The 14,869-nt window shown below is 38.0% G+C and overlaps 1 protein-coding gene across 9 annotated transcripts in view; it reads right to left on the bottom strand.

Moving 5' to 3' along the window:
• Nucleotides 1-8,813, bottom strand: part of Lasp (LIM and SH3 domain protein Lasp) — a 69,953-nt gene extending 61,140 nt beyond the window's left edge. For 3 of the 9 annotated variants that reach the window (XM_076200613.1, XM_076200618.1, XM_076200615.1), the window contains exon 1: nt 8,573-8,813. In XM_076200613.1, the coding sequence (XP_076056728.1) occupies nt 8,573-8,641 (69 nt within the window). In that variant the 5' untranslated portion in view covers nt 8,642-8,813. The remainder of the gene's footprint in view (nt 1-8,572) is intronic. The other 6 variants (XM_076200614.1, XM_076200619.1, XM_076200620.1 and 3 more) reach the window with 4 other exon arrangements.
• Between the last annotated feature and the right edge of the window lie 6,056 nt (nt 8,814-14,869).

The raw sequence follows: 14,869 nt of genomic DNA, 5'->3' as shown, positions 1-14,869 counted from the left end.
ACAATAGTAGTGAGATAAACTCAGAAAGTTATGAAAAATTTAAATATTTGTTGAAGTTTAGAGGAACAAGGCATGCAGGGCATCAATGACTGTAGCATCCCACAAAATGTAAACATCCTTTCTCAAAGAGGATATTGGCAGAAGGGAGGTCGCTTCTGAATTGGCTGAACAATACTGATGACAGTATTGTTCCTTGGAGGACTCCACTATACAATCCTTTAGTCCCCAATAGATGATTACTCTGAGGCATTGCATTCTTTGCCAACCAGGAAGTTTGTCAATCCTTTATTGTCTTTGTTGTGAATGTCTGTCACTGTGATCGTTTCTTGACAAAATATGTTTAGGAACTGTAAAAGTTGTCTCTACTGTCACTATTACTGTTCTATCTGGTAAAGCATTCCTAGCCACTGAGGATTAACAAATTAAGTTCATGGCCTTCATCTAGAATTTTTTATAGCATCCAATATGAAAGATAAATTTCATCAATGATCAGTTGCATGAGTGATCATTAATGGTGTCATCAGTGATGAAAAAACTGCGTGGTTGAAGGGCTCCTTTAAGGTGTGAAACTTAACATACAATTATACACCAGGGCAATTTCCATAAAATCTTTAACTTACATGACTGGGTATGTACTATGGCACCACTTTTACACTCCTCCCTCCCCTGCCCAGAATAATATGTGTGTACGGGTCTTTAGGTTAGTGCTATATAATCCCTTGGGCTATTTCACTTTAAACATCTGAATATATTTTTCTTCACATCATACAGTAAATTGTTCTCAAACTATCATATCTTGCTTTAAATTCATGTATGATTCTAGATTGTGCTATGTCATTTCCTAGGCTCTTTCACGAGTTTGTGCATATGTGGAAAACTATTTTTTCATATCCTTGAGACATGTGGTCTTTTTTAACGAGTTGTGACATCATGATGCCATCCTATCCAAAATAGATATCTTATTTATGAACTTTATCTGCCCTCTTCAATAATCTTTATACCTCGATCAAGTCCCACCCCCCAAGAATCCTTTAACAACTGCAGGGCTTGTACTTCCACTATTTACTTATTTGTAGCACATAGGAAAGGATTAATGATCATTTCCATCTCATATTTTCCAATGTATCATACCAAGCCAACTTGTCATGCATCCTTACTTTCCAATTATATTAAATTTTAATTCATGTATAGTTCAAGCTTGGGCTAAAGCACATTCTAAGTATTTATGCATCTATATGGAAAACTGCATTTCTTCACATCTTTTAGACAAGTAGCCTTTCTTAATCTGTTCTCATGACCTCTTCAGCTCTCTTATCCCTCATCAAGAGAGGTCTTCTGTCAATGTACTCTATTTCCTTTAGTGACCTCGACACTGTAATCACTTCTTTCTCTTTGATCTTTCAAAGTTGGCAGACCTAAGCTAGGAACCAGTTTGTTCACTGCCCTTTGTATTCTCTCGATCTTGCTTATATCACTCACTATGTACAGAACATAACATAAGAATGAAGGAGACTGCAAGAGACCATAAGGCCTACACTAGGCAGCTCTGTATCCATCACCACCTGTCATCCCCATCCATAAAGTTGTCTAATCGTTTCTTAAAACAACTGCCGTATCCATCACCAGCCTGTCATCCCCATCCATAAAATTGTCTAATCGTTTCTTAAAACAACTGATAGTTTCAGCGCTTACTACATGGTTAGTTTCAGCGCTTACTACAGGGACCCTCCCACAGATGCATATTCTAGTCTTGGACGGATCTAGGTTTCTAGGAGGTTTCATCATCTCTTCATCTATATCTACCTAACTGTAGCACATAGGTCCTGTCTCCTACACTTCAATTGTCATAACTGATTTTTTAATTCATGTATGGTTCAAGCTTGTATTAATACATTTCCTAGGTTATCCCAGGAGTTTACAAATCTATATGGGAAACTGAAATTCCTCACCTACTTCAATTACTTAGCTCTGGAATATATTCTCACTTTAAATTCATGCATGACTGTAGTTTGTTCTAAAGCAGCTTCTTGGCTATTCCAGTTTATACATCTGTGTGGAAAACTTTATTTTTTCCCATCCTTCAAACATGTGGACTTAGTATCCATGACCTATGACCTCGTGATGCTCTCTGATCCCAAAGATCAAGATCTCTCTCTCTCTGTGCATGTATGTGCACATGTGTGTGTGCATGTATTCATCTAGTTATATTTACCTAACTATACAAGAAAGGAGCAATGCTCACTGGGTCCCATCTCTTATTCCCTAATTTTCTAAAATACCCAGACTCAAATTCACATCCAGCTCCAACTTAATCAATATCTTTGATTTCTAATTATCACATTCAGTTTTGAACTTATGTATTGCTTGTATGCGTGCATAGATGTATTTACCACAATTACCAAATGACCTTCTCCATAGAGAACAGAGCCATTAATTTTTGCTAAAGCCAACAGGAGGAGACAATACAGTGTCTTAATAACAAATCACAGCAGCTGCTGATTAGAATGCAATTATGAGTCATGGAGGCAAGTCAAAATTGAAGGAAATAGGAGGAGAAACTTTCACTCAGCCTCACTGCCAGCTGGGAATGTACAGTATTTTCAAGAACTGAAAAAAATTCCACAAAACAGATCATCGACCCAACAAAAACCCTAAGTTACGTCATTCATCTGAGACAACCATGAATACATGAAGTACTTGGCCATCTTCTTCATCAGACAACACCTGTCACTGAACAAAAACCCAACTAAGCTATGACTCATCCATAGTACACACATGACAACCAACCCTCCACATACAAGAAACCTCACAGAAAACACTATTAAGAAACTCATTACAATTGCAACCCTAATTTTTTTTAGTTCAATTAAAATTAAAATTTGCAACTTCTTAGTGGCACAAAATGAATATGTGATTTGCCTTTCAAAAATTCAATCATTCACAGCTTTTCACCCTGAAGGTGCATTAATGTGCAAAGGTAGATTGCTTGGTAATGATTTCAGCTGTGCTACACAGCATAAGTATCTGTTGCCATGCCAAGGAACTAGTCTCAGAACATTTTGATACCATCTTTCATGTTTTCACCGAAGACTGACATCGAGCTGTTGATACACTGTGGCTACCTTGATCATACTTCATCATCAACAGCTGTGTTGGCTTTGCATGAAAACAGCACCATTACTTATTGTCCAATGCACATGTCATCCCTTTGGACAAAGCATGCTTTGCCATTCAGATGTCATAGCTAAAATAAACTAATGGAATATTTTCATCAGATTTGGACATACCGTATGTACTGAAATAGTTTTGCAAACATGCTCTTAAAAAAGCATGGGGGAAAAAGGACATTCATGAACTTACTAAAGCAAGATTTAGTCACATCTACTTCAGTCCTGCTAAATACAATACAGATCATCTTCATCTTATAGCCAAGATGAAAACCTACAACATTTGAACAGGCTATGGAATTCACATGGCTAAACCAAACCTTGAAAGACTGATACATAGAAACAGTAGCTGCGGATAGGGTGTCAGGATGGATGAAAGTAGTCAGTAGTCCCACAATGGTACCAGCATCTGTAATGTTCTTATTTTATGATGAAAATAACAAATTAAACTAATTTGTGCACACAAAGATCATGAAGAGATTAAAGAATGAAGAAGATTGTAACTCTTTACAAAAATACCTACCAGTAGATAGAATCTAGGGCTGAGTCAAGAATGGCTCCAGGGAACCTCACCCACCCCAGATTAGAATATGCAGTAGTGAACGGTTTCCCAAGCAAAATAATAACAAATGTTGCCTCAAACTTCACTTAATAAAACTTGTAGCCCTACAGTAGCTGGCAACAGTTCCTCAGCCCTCCCATATATCTTTCTAAAAAGAAACACTGAGACTGTGTGTTGCACTAGTGTGTATCTATGTCAATGAGTTATAATAGTAGTGGGGAAAGAAGCAATCCTATGTAAAAAGTTGTATGAAATACAGTCAAACCTGTACAATAACTTAGGTCAAATCCAAAAACTGAGTGTACACCCACCATATAAATATTCAAAGCTGTATTCACTTATACAACTTGAATCATTATGTGATATGATGAAGATATGGATGAAATTTAATCTGCGCCCCCTTGGAAAAAACAATAAATCTTTCTTATGGAATCAAAAGGTTGCGAAATCTCATTTGAGCACATTTTCAACATGATGATGATGATATGGTTTAACGTCACAAAAAATTTAACAGGGATCCTTCCTTTCCATTCTGCCTATATCATAAAGCCTAAAGTAACCTTGGATCCTCCAACTTCCTCATAGAATGCTAATTTGGCTCCTATTTCTCTTACTGACCTACAAGGCCAAGGTTTTGACACAGCTAGGGCGAGAGAGCAATGTTTTGTAAAGCAACAAATCATACAGATTGAACTTGAAGTTTTACAAGCATTAAAAGGCCCGTGTAATACAGGCCTTACCAGTGCTTATCAAAGACTTGCAGGAAGATGTAAAACAAAGGGCATTCAGAGACTTGTTTTTCATCACATTAAACATCAAGAACTAAATATGACCAATAATTTTGAACGAAGAAAATCACTAATGCTGGGGTTATGCTGAGGTTTTGTGTCAGCTCCGTGCATATATCAGAGGTTGAAAAGATAAAGAGATTTATCAGTTATCTCCCAATCTCAAAGTGAATGAGGCCTTCAAAACATTTTTGTCTTACTTGCATTGAAAAGATAATGGACTCGAGAAGAAAGAAATTAGACAATAAAATATCAGTAAGTTCACATAGGAAAGAAGTAGCTACCACTATTGGAAACAAGTGATGAAAAAAATAAGGTAATGTGAAGAAAATGATAAATCATGTCCAAAGAAAGTAGCCTATTGTAAAATAAGCAGAGAACTACGGAAAGATAAAAACAAGCAAACCTGGATGATTAACAGTACCACAAAGGCCAATTTGTCACAATCAAAATGCCTACATCAAGACTGGCATACAAAAGAAAGACCAAACCTTCCTTCCTGACATTATTTCAATGAATATTATGGTTAGAATTAAGTATTGTCTTTCATGTACATGACTACCTAGGTTGAAAGAAATATAAAGCAAGAAAAAATGCATAAAAGAAATAAACTGTGATCATATATTAATCTCCATCTTAACAATAGAAGATTGTCTATGGATTTCATTACCATCAGAGAAATAAAGACGTTTTACGAAAGCACCATCAATATCTACTGGATACGTTATGTTACACTTGTGGAAGTTATCTTAATGGCAGAGGACACACTAATGCTTCTGTCCTTCGAGACAATACCATACTAAAGAAAAGGAACAGGTGTAAAGGAGTGATTTCAAAGGGGCAGTATGACGGTAGAATGAATAAAATTAAAAGTGATCAACGCTCTTTCCTGAGTATAAATAATTTCCCAATTATATATGAATGCTACATGACAGGTTCATATGGACTCTCCCTTATGAAGCTTTTAAAGTAAATATCACATACACTAACTTACGCTACCTTATATTGATTCTAGGCAAATACGGTGACTTGATTACTCAAGGCTGTAGGTCTCCAAGAGAAATCCGGGGCAACACACTGATTGACCTTTTCTTCCATGTGTATACAAAAAATAAAATTCCTATTTAAATGATCTCCACATGAAAATACCTTCCTCTCTTCAGCTTTGTGGATCTGTCATAGTTAATACCTGACACTATCAAGTGACATGGATTATTCAATCACGTATCCAGTTAACAGTATTTTGCTAATCGTGTTCAGAAATTTAGAAGCTTATCATTTTGTCAAGATCTTTTTTTTAGGTTTGCTGGGTTGACACCCACCCACACCTGGAGGCACAACAGAATGTCTAAAATTTAATTCCGTTTTTAAAAACATTTTTAATGTGTGGCATAAGGGTTAATAAATAGTATGCAACAAGGTATGCATATAAGGCTGACAAGTATGATCAAATATCAATCAATGTGCTGCTCCAGGTCTCCTCATATTGCAGGTGTTACTGTTAACAAGCAAAAATGTGACACCATACAGTTGCTCATCTCCATCTACACATATACAGACTTCACCCTTAGAAAAAAGTGCGGGGGTTTGTAGATGGGTGGTGATGGGTCCATCAGTTGGAAAACATTGCCTTGCAGCAACCAGAACAGGGACAGACAAGATGTCAAATTTAATTTTGAAGCAAATCTCAATGTCTCCAGAAAAATGATCAATAATCTGGATATAGAGGCCTATTGGCCTGCGTCCAGTAACAACATTTGTAAGTAAATAAAGAAGACTCCTGGTACAATTGCCTCAGTAATAATAATTGAGATAAGCATCCACCCTAAAAATAATAAATGTTCCCTCAAGTTTGTCTTATAGGGAAACCCACAGCCCCACAGTGGCTGGCAATGGTCCTTGGGTCATCCTACAGAACTCTCTGGAAAAAAAAATCCATGTTGTCTTGTGTTGTTTTGGTGTCAGATGGTTTTTATGCCACCAGCTGAAAGTGGTAGGAGGGGAGAGGTCACCAGTTGTCTGCTATCCATGTATGGAAAGGTGTAAGATATATAAATGAAGTTGATCTAGAGAAATCTTGTGTCCAGTCTGGAGGCCAAGTGTCTGACCCGCAGGGTCGAATCTCCTAATGGAGCCGACAGGTTCTGAAAATGCACATCTCCGCTGTCCACCTTGCAAGTCCAACACAAGTAATGGTCCCATTGAACCATGAAAAATACCTGATTCATTGAACCATGAAAAATACCTGACTTAAACTATAAGAATATGGTATGGAAACTATGATACAATACCTGGTGAGAAATGTAGTAACACATTCGTACCACTGAAGAGGATTGCAGTTGGAAAACAAAATATAGTTTCGCTTACTCATTTCTTTTTTTCTCATCCAACGGTGGTGTTAGTTGTGATATGATACAATAGACTACTTGAATAAATTGTATAAAAGTTCAGTTTAGCGGAGGATTATTCGTATGATTTCCTTTCCCATAATAAACCTCTTTAAACATATTTTTTTGTTAATTTATATATATGATCATATCAATCTGCTGTACATCAATACTCATCTAAAGGTAATTCAAGAATATTGTTCAATTAAATTTATCGTAAATCAATTTCACAGACAATCATACAAGTAACACAAAGCCTTGCAATGCTATGTTTACCCTGAATAGTGCATAAGCAACATAAAATAATTTGGGAAACTACTGGAGACAGGAAATGGGGGGATCCCACTGAGACTGGAGGGGGATTGGGGGCACGGCCCCTTAGTTATCCGCTGTGCCAACTAATGAACGTGGTACAATGCTAAATCGTTCAATACACAACCTTTCACATAATGTCCATTTATCAACCATTGATCAAATTAAAATAGTATTTTGAATTTAGCTTTACATGGCGTTAGGTGGGGGGGTAGTGAAGGTAATGGGGCTATCAGGTACTTATGTTAGACTGGACAACAAAAACCTTGCCCCTCATAGATTATGTAGGTCAGGTTAGGTCAAGCATAACTTTAGCTGAGTAACAATAATATTCCATCTGTCAATCACCACAATATTTTAATTTAATATTTTCACATTTCCCCTCTAACATATCCAAACACATCCCTCCTCCCATTTTCTATGTTGGTTTTCATTAAATGGGTTATGTGGGTGTACCCTGCTTATAACATGTTCACGGTGAAGCATTTTCTTTTTTTCTTTTCTTTTTTGTGATGTTCTCATGATCCTGAAGTCAGATCAATGTTATATATGGAATAATTTCATTCCAATTGTATCAGACAACTTAAAAATCAAGAAACGATGTGATGATAAAATACATCGCAATGATGTTCACTTAGACACAACAACCACCAAGATGCAAAGAACATCAAATTAAACAATATCTCCTTATTTGGTATGCGGCATAATCATTCTCGCTTCCAGTATGTCATCTGCTGGCCCCGCTGCATCTGTCGTTTGGATTACCAACACATTCCGACCTCGTTCCTTCCCTGCCTCTTCCTCACTTGCCAGTGATCAAGAAGATAATGCACGTCCAAACAAAAGAGAAACAAACAACGTCTAGACACAGAGAACTGAAATAAAAATCCACACGCAACTACACTTTCCACCCTGCAAGTTTGGTGATCAGAAACATACGAAATTCGTTATCATGTTGAACTATACACAGAAAAATGAGATGTATATGTAAAATAAACCTAATTAAAATACAACATGTGATTTATAGATATGATTTTGTGGGATATAACATCAACATGCATCAAACTTAGATGTAAGGTTCCTATTTACAAGTGCCCAACCCCCCTCACACGGGAAGTTGCATGTCTGCTCATGTCAAACTGTTGACACTAGTTCAAAACGTCAAACCGACACAAACAAGTAACAAGTCACTTTCATAAAAATCCGAACTAGAAATAATACCCACTGCCCCCAAGAATTTATTAAATTACCCCTACGAAAAAGAAACTAAAGACATGACTATTGTTGTCTTCAGAGTGAAGGTAGTGTTTCCGCGGCGACCCTCCCTCTCTCTCTCTCCACCCGATAGCTACGTACCTTGTCCAGACACTTAAGTTCCTCCAAAGGGTAGACCGTCTTTTCGCAGCGCGCACACCGCTTGCTCATCTTGGTCACACTTACAGTGCTCGCTAACAACTCAATCCAACTCAAGACACCAACACTTACACTAAACACCTCTTATCGTGAACACTTGCAGCGAAACACTGACCACACCCGCACACAGTCTGTAACTCAGGGCGACTGAGAGGTGTTGTGTGTCGCCACGAGATGGAAGCACCGTGCGACATCAACAAGTGAAGCTCGATCGACACTAGCGATTTAAATTCGTCACCCTTACTCATAGGAAATTATCTTTCCTTGTCGTTGGAATTATGATGACCCACTAGCCTACATTGTTGAAATAGGGATTACCTCTTTCCAAATGACAGTACCGAGTCGATCTTGTAATATCTTGCTTCCTCTTATCCATTTCTCTTTGGATCGTTTACTTCGATTTAGGCATTTGCCCTTGAAGTCTAGAAAGCTAGATTTTTTATGCGAAATCGCAACGGATACTAAGCATCATTCAGTTATGCCTTTCTTGCATTCACGCAGGTGCTTCTTTTAAAAGACCAAAATGATATTTGTAATTTGTTCATTTTATTTATATATCTATTTACTTATTTCTTTATTTACATATTTATGTGCGTAATTATTTGTTTATTCATTACCTTGATATATATTTGATGGAATATAATTTTTTTAGAATATTCACTCGCATTATTTATACACAAATTCAACATACCCATACCACATACACCGAATTATGAATTAACATATAACATAAACCATTCAATAATTTCTCAACTGACCTCCTAGGAGGAAGTTACCGGAACTTTCTGATATTTTTTCATCAACTCTTGTCAGGAATCCGTAATTAGTGGATGCCATTACCTATTTCTATTAACTTTTTCTTTCTCGTGTCAGCGTAGGGACTAATGTTGTCAGTTTCGCCTCCCTGCAACAAATACATATGTGAGGAAGGGGGAGAAAGGAGACGCGGATTTTGTTCCCTATTTATTCCTGATTTGTATACAGAGCATTTTCAGTGGAATTTCGCTCTGGCTTGGCCTTGACATAGTATAGGCTCAATCCTTACTCACCTAACCCCCCCACCCACCCCCGCGGGTACGTAAGTTGAAAGTTACATCAAATGATGTAATTTTTGTTACTGATATATGACATGTAAGTAATGTGTAAAAAGTATGATCAATGTATACATCATGAAATTATTAATATACATATAACATGTTACCTGCCGTGAAACCTCGACTGTTTTGTATTGTTTTGTTTTGTTTTGTTTTGTTTTTGTTTTGTTTTTTTACTGACACCACTTATTTTTTCCTTCGTCGTTTCCTTATTTTTCAGTCTTCAAGTCTAATTAGGCTAACCTGACCTAACCTAACGTTGTCGACCGCTTTGGGTGTGCCTGCCACAGCGAAAAACAATCCCTAATGGTGACGGCACACTAGACATTCTCCCTAGCATGCTACTTGCTTTTGTTACTTCGTTTAAGCAAAAACGACTTCGGTTACGATCTTTAGTTTTTCAAATTTCCAAGTTTCAAACGACTCTTGCGTTACAGAGTGAGAAGCTGAACGACGAACTACGAGAAGTTGAACTTAGAATACGAATGTTAGACACAAAATTGTTGAGACGTTCCTACGGAAGTCTAGAATATTGTAACCCAAGTCGTTTCTACTCAAACGAACATTTCTCGCCATGGTATGTCTTGCACCAGTAATTACAGGGGCTTTCTGTAGTGCATTGCTGGTCTCCCTTCTCTCTCTCTCTCTCTCTCTCTCTCTCAGCGTTAAGAGAAAATCATAACCAGAAAATCACCATCCTCTTAGTATCTGACCATTCCTACGTCTATCATATTAGCCTAAAGCGATATATATATATATATCTATTCGTATACCATAAGGTCTCTTCCACCTTATAAGAAGGGTAGCCAGCCAGGATATGCACCCATCCCTACCTATTCTACTCCTACCCGTTACCCATTTGATCCGATATGCTTTCTCTATGATGTTGATAATAAATTCTTCCGATAATCCAATTTCTTGAAAGTTCGTACTGTCAGGCTATTTATCAGAGAACTCGTGGATGCAAATCCTGACAATGTCAATATGATTTTTTTTTCGAGTGGTATATTTTTCTGTGTAGTGTTTAGCTTACAGTAAGATCATTTTCATAGATAGATAAACAAAAAGGTGTCAGATAATTAAATGAATGTTGTATCATGAAAAACGTTTGGTAGGTCAAAAGTTTACTTGTGTTATTCTCAAATGTTTGAGAGAGAGAGAGAGAGAGAGAGAGAGAGAGAGAGAGAGAGAGAGAGAGAGAGAGAGAGAGCATTTCATAACTTCAAAGTGCTGAGTAATAATGTTTGCAATTTTTCCAGTAAGCGTGGCGGATTTCTGGGAAATTTGACCGGATAATGAAGGGAAATGAACGCATTTCCGGTCAGGAATCGTCTTGGGGGAATTTCAAGAGGAACGAACGTTTCCAAATAAACGCTTAATCCTCTTTCGTACCCAGAAATCCTTTTTATGTTCTCGTTATGTAATTCTATTAATATCCGTGACACCTAGAAAAGGATTGGATTTGAAAACAATGGGATGATCTTTTCTGAAACGATGCTTATTTTTTTCGAGAGTAACATAAGCGGTTTTGATCCTTTTGACGAAAGAATTGAAATCTATAACAGTGGCTCTGAGCTTTTTTATGACCTTTTCTGAAACAGCCTTTGTATTCTGAAAGCAATATAAGCTATTTTGATTCTTTTGACGAAAGGATCGAGTTCTATAACAGGGGTTCTGATTTTTTTTTTTTGTAAGTTATGATTGTAGACCCATGTAACCATTACTGGAAAATATACATTCTACCGATTCAATTCATTTTGAAACGAATATAACCTGCAAACCGTCAACATTTAACACATTTTCTCTGTTTCTATTTTTTCTCAGATTATTGAAAACCTACAATACTGATAATATATATTTTAAAATACAAATTAGCTGTAGCTGTGTTATATAAAATGAAAGGGTTTGTTGCAGTTTAGACAAATGTAACAAACGTACAACGCTGTCAACAATAAACGGTTACATTCATCTGCTGGATCTTAACGATTTTTTGTGTCAGTACAGTAGACTTATACCAGATGCGTGTACATTATATGTGTGCTTCTTCTTGCTGTGTTGTCTGGAATGAAAAGGTTTCACTATATCCTCTCTAAGAAGAAGAAAAAAAACACGTCAACAGTACAAGTAACCAGGCCATGTTGCAAGGTAACATTATAAATAACTACAAATTCAAATAACCACTACAACTCAAACTACGCGCATGTAACTGACCGCTGCAACTACATATAAATGTAATTGAACAGATTTAATTTTATCAAACAAAAAAAGCAAACGCTATGTTCCTCACTTTATAATCGAGGAGAGAATGCTTGATCGACCAAACACAAAGCCTCGCATTATCAGCTTATCACCCCTCTGTGTTTTTACGATGATTTTATCAACAGCATGTTCGACTTGGCTATTTTAATTTCTTCTTTTTATAGATGACCTTGTTCTTGGCCAGATTTACATGTTGTGGCAGTGTTGCAAGACAGAGATAGAGATGCTGATGATGGTGAAAGATGACGGTTGTAAGACCAGTAGATGAAAATTAAATTGACGTGGAAGGCTCAATGATAATGGTGACGATAAGGATAATGATGATGACGGTAAGGATGATGATGGTGATAAGGATCCAGATGGTGATGATATTGATGATGATAGTAATAATAATGGTTATGTCAATCGTGCTGATGATAATTATGGTGATGGTGCTGCTGCTGCTGCTGCTGATGATGATAAAGATGGCGACGATGACGACGATGGTGATGACGACGACGATGATGACGACGATAGTGGTGATGATGATGACGGTAATGATAATGGTTGACAGAATAATGATAATGGTGATGGATATGCGTGGTAGCTATGAATGATTTAGCGATTATATATGTTAATGAACGAGAGACCGAGAGGATGGGTATTATAATAATAATAATAATAATAATAATAATAATAATAATAATAATAATAATAATAATAATAATAATAATAATAATAATAATAATAATAATAATAATAATAATAATAATAATAATAACAATATTAATAATAATAATAATAATAATAATAATAATAATAATAATAATAATAATAATAATAATAATAAAGACTACGAGTCTTGCTATGGGAATGCCATAGAAATTATGCCATATACATTCAAACTCGCTTGAGGGAGAGGTATGGGGGATCTGATTCCTTGTGACGAAACCATAGAGGATCTAATCCCCTATGACGAAAGCACAGGGGGATCCAGTTCTTATGACGAAAGCATGAAGGATCCAATTCTTATGACGAAAGCATGGATGATCTAATTCTTACGACGAAAGCATAGAGGATATATTATCTTCTATGGCGAAAGCATACAGGATCTAATTCTTACGACGAAAGCATAGAGGATATGTCATCATCTATGACGAAAGCATACAGGATCTAACCCTCTATGAATAAAGCATACAGGATCTAATACTCTGCAACAAAGTCAAATCTGGGTTACGATCCAGTTGTAATAAGAGAGGAACATGCCAGATGGGAGTGGGTGGGGGGAAGGCGGGAAGAGGGTGTGTGTGTGTGTGTGTGTGTGTGTGTGTGTGTGTGTGTGTGTGTGTGTGTGTGTGTGTGTGTGTGTGTGTGTGTGTGTGTGTGTGTGTGTGTGTGTATTCACCTCGGATCTGCTGCAGTCTCTGTCGAGACTATAATAATAATGTGTGTGTGTGTGTGTATTCACTTGGTCTTTGGATCACGTGTTGGACTCGTGATCGACAGCTATTTCCCTCCTGGAAGAGAGCTCAGAGCTCGTAGGTCCGATCAATGGGTAATGCTATGACCTTGCACACACACACACACCCAACTCCCCGCCCACGAGAGTTGGAGTAACACCCCTCAGCGCTGCGATACTGATATTATTTCAGCCCCGGGCGAGAGTCGAACCCGGACCTCCGTAGTGGCAGGCCAGAGCTCTAACCACAGCGCCATGAGAGGTGTGTGTGTGTGTGTGTGTGTGTGTGTGTGTGTGTGTGTGTGTGTGTGTGTGTGTGTGTGTGTGTGTGTGTGTGTGTGTGTGTGTGTGTGTGTGTGTGTGTGTGTGTGTGTGTGTGTGTGTGTGTGTGTGTGTGTGTGTGTGTGTGTGTGTGTGTATTCACCTCGGATCTGCTGCAGTCTCTGTGTGTGTGCGTGTGCGTGTGCGTGGGAGGCTGCCACCGTCATTGCTCCAGTTGCATCAGCCACCCCCGCCTCCGCCAACGCAGCCCCCACACACTCCACATCCTCCCCATCATTCGCCTCCGCCTCTCCTCTTCCTCCCACTCCTCCTCCTCTCCCCCTTCGTCACCTTCACTATCCACACCATTCGAACTATCGCTACAAACACGATTTATCACCATCACTATCATCACTAGTTGTTGTATCATTATCATCATTCACACCCACATACACATCACCAGGCACTCGGTTGACACCATTTGTCATTCCTTTGCCACCTGTTACAATTTGCCACCACCCATCGTCTCGTTTCTTATACTCTCTCCAAGCCATCTTTTACCGCCTGTAATTCATCACATACTTATGCGGATACCTAAAACTGACCCATGGGTACGCAAATTAACCATTGCTGTTGTCTTAAAGCAATTCATTTTACGAAAAAAAAAACAATCAACTGAAGAGAACGGTTGTATAAGACAATACATGAAACAACTGAAAGAAAAAAAAAACTGCATAGTTCTGATTTGGTTATGTTAGGTTGCGTTGTGTTGCGTTGCGTTGCGTTGGGTCAGGTCTGGTGCAGTTAGGTCAAGTTACGTTGGGTCAAGTCAAGTGAGGTCGAGCTTGGATACGCACAACACTACCTTTTTGACGCTCAATTGTCCTCATGCGGGAAAAGAGAGAGAGAGAGAGAGAGATGGCGAGATCGAGATAGAAGGAAAGAGAGGAAAATTATACCAACAACATCTGGCATAGTCTCGTGTAACATTTCAAACCTCGGTGGGCGATTTCACAACTTACAACAATAACAATGACACTGGTAATAGTAACAATAACAAAATATCTTGGTATGAACTTGACTCGCATGCTGAGAGAGGTATTATGTCCACTAGGACACTTGGGGCGGGGGGGGGGGGAATCTAGTAGCCAGCGACATTGGAGGTCAAGGAACAAACCAACAACGGCC

Source organism: Oratosquilla oratoria, chromosome 17 (assembly GCF_046742065.1).
Source record: "Oratosquilla oratoria isolate Oo_2021 chromosome 17, ASM4674206v1, whole genome shotgun sequence".
Lineage (NCBI taxonomy): Eukaryota > Metazoa > Arthropoda > Malacostraca > Stomatopoda > Squillidae > Oratosquilla > Oratosquilla oratoria.
Note: the sequence above shows the minus strand (reverse complement) of the source record. Positions and strands in the feature narration are given on the sequence as shown.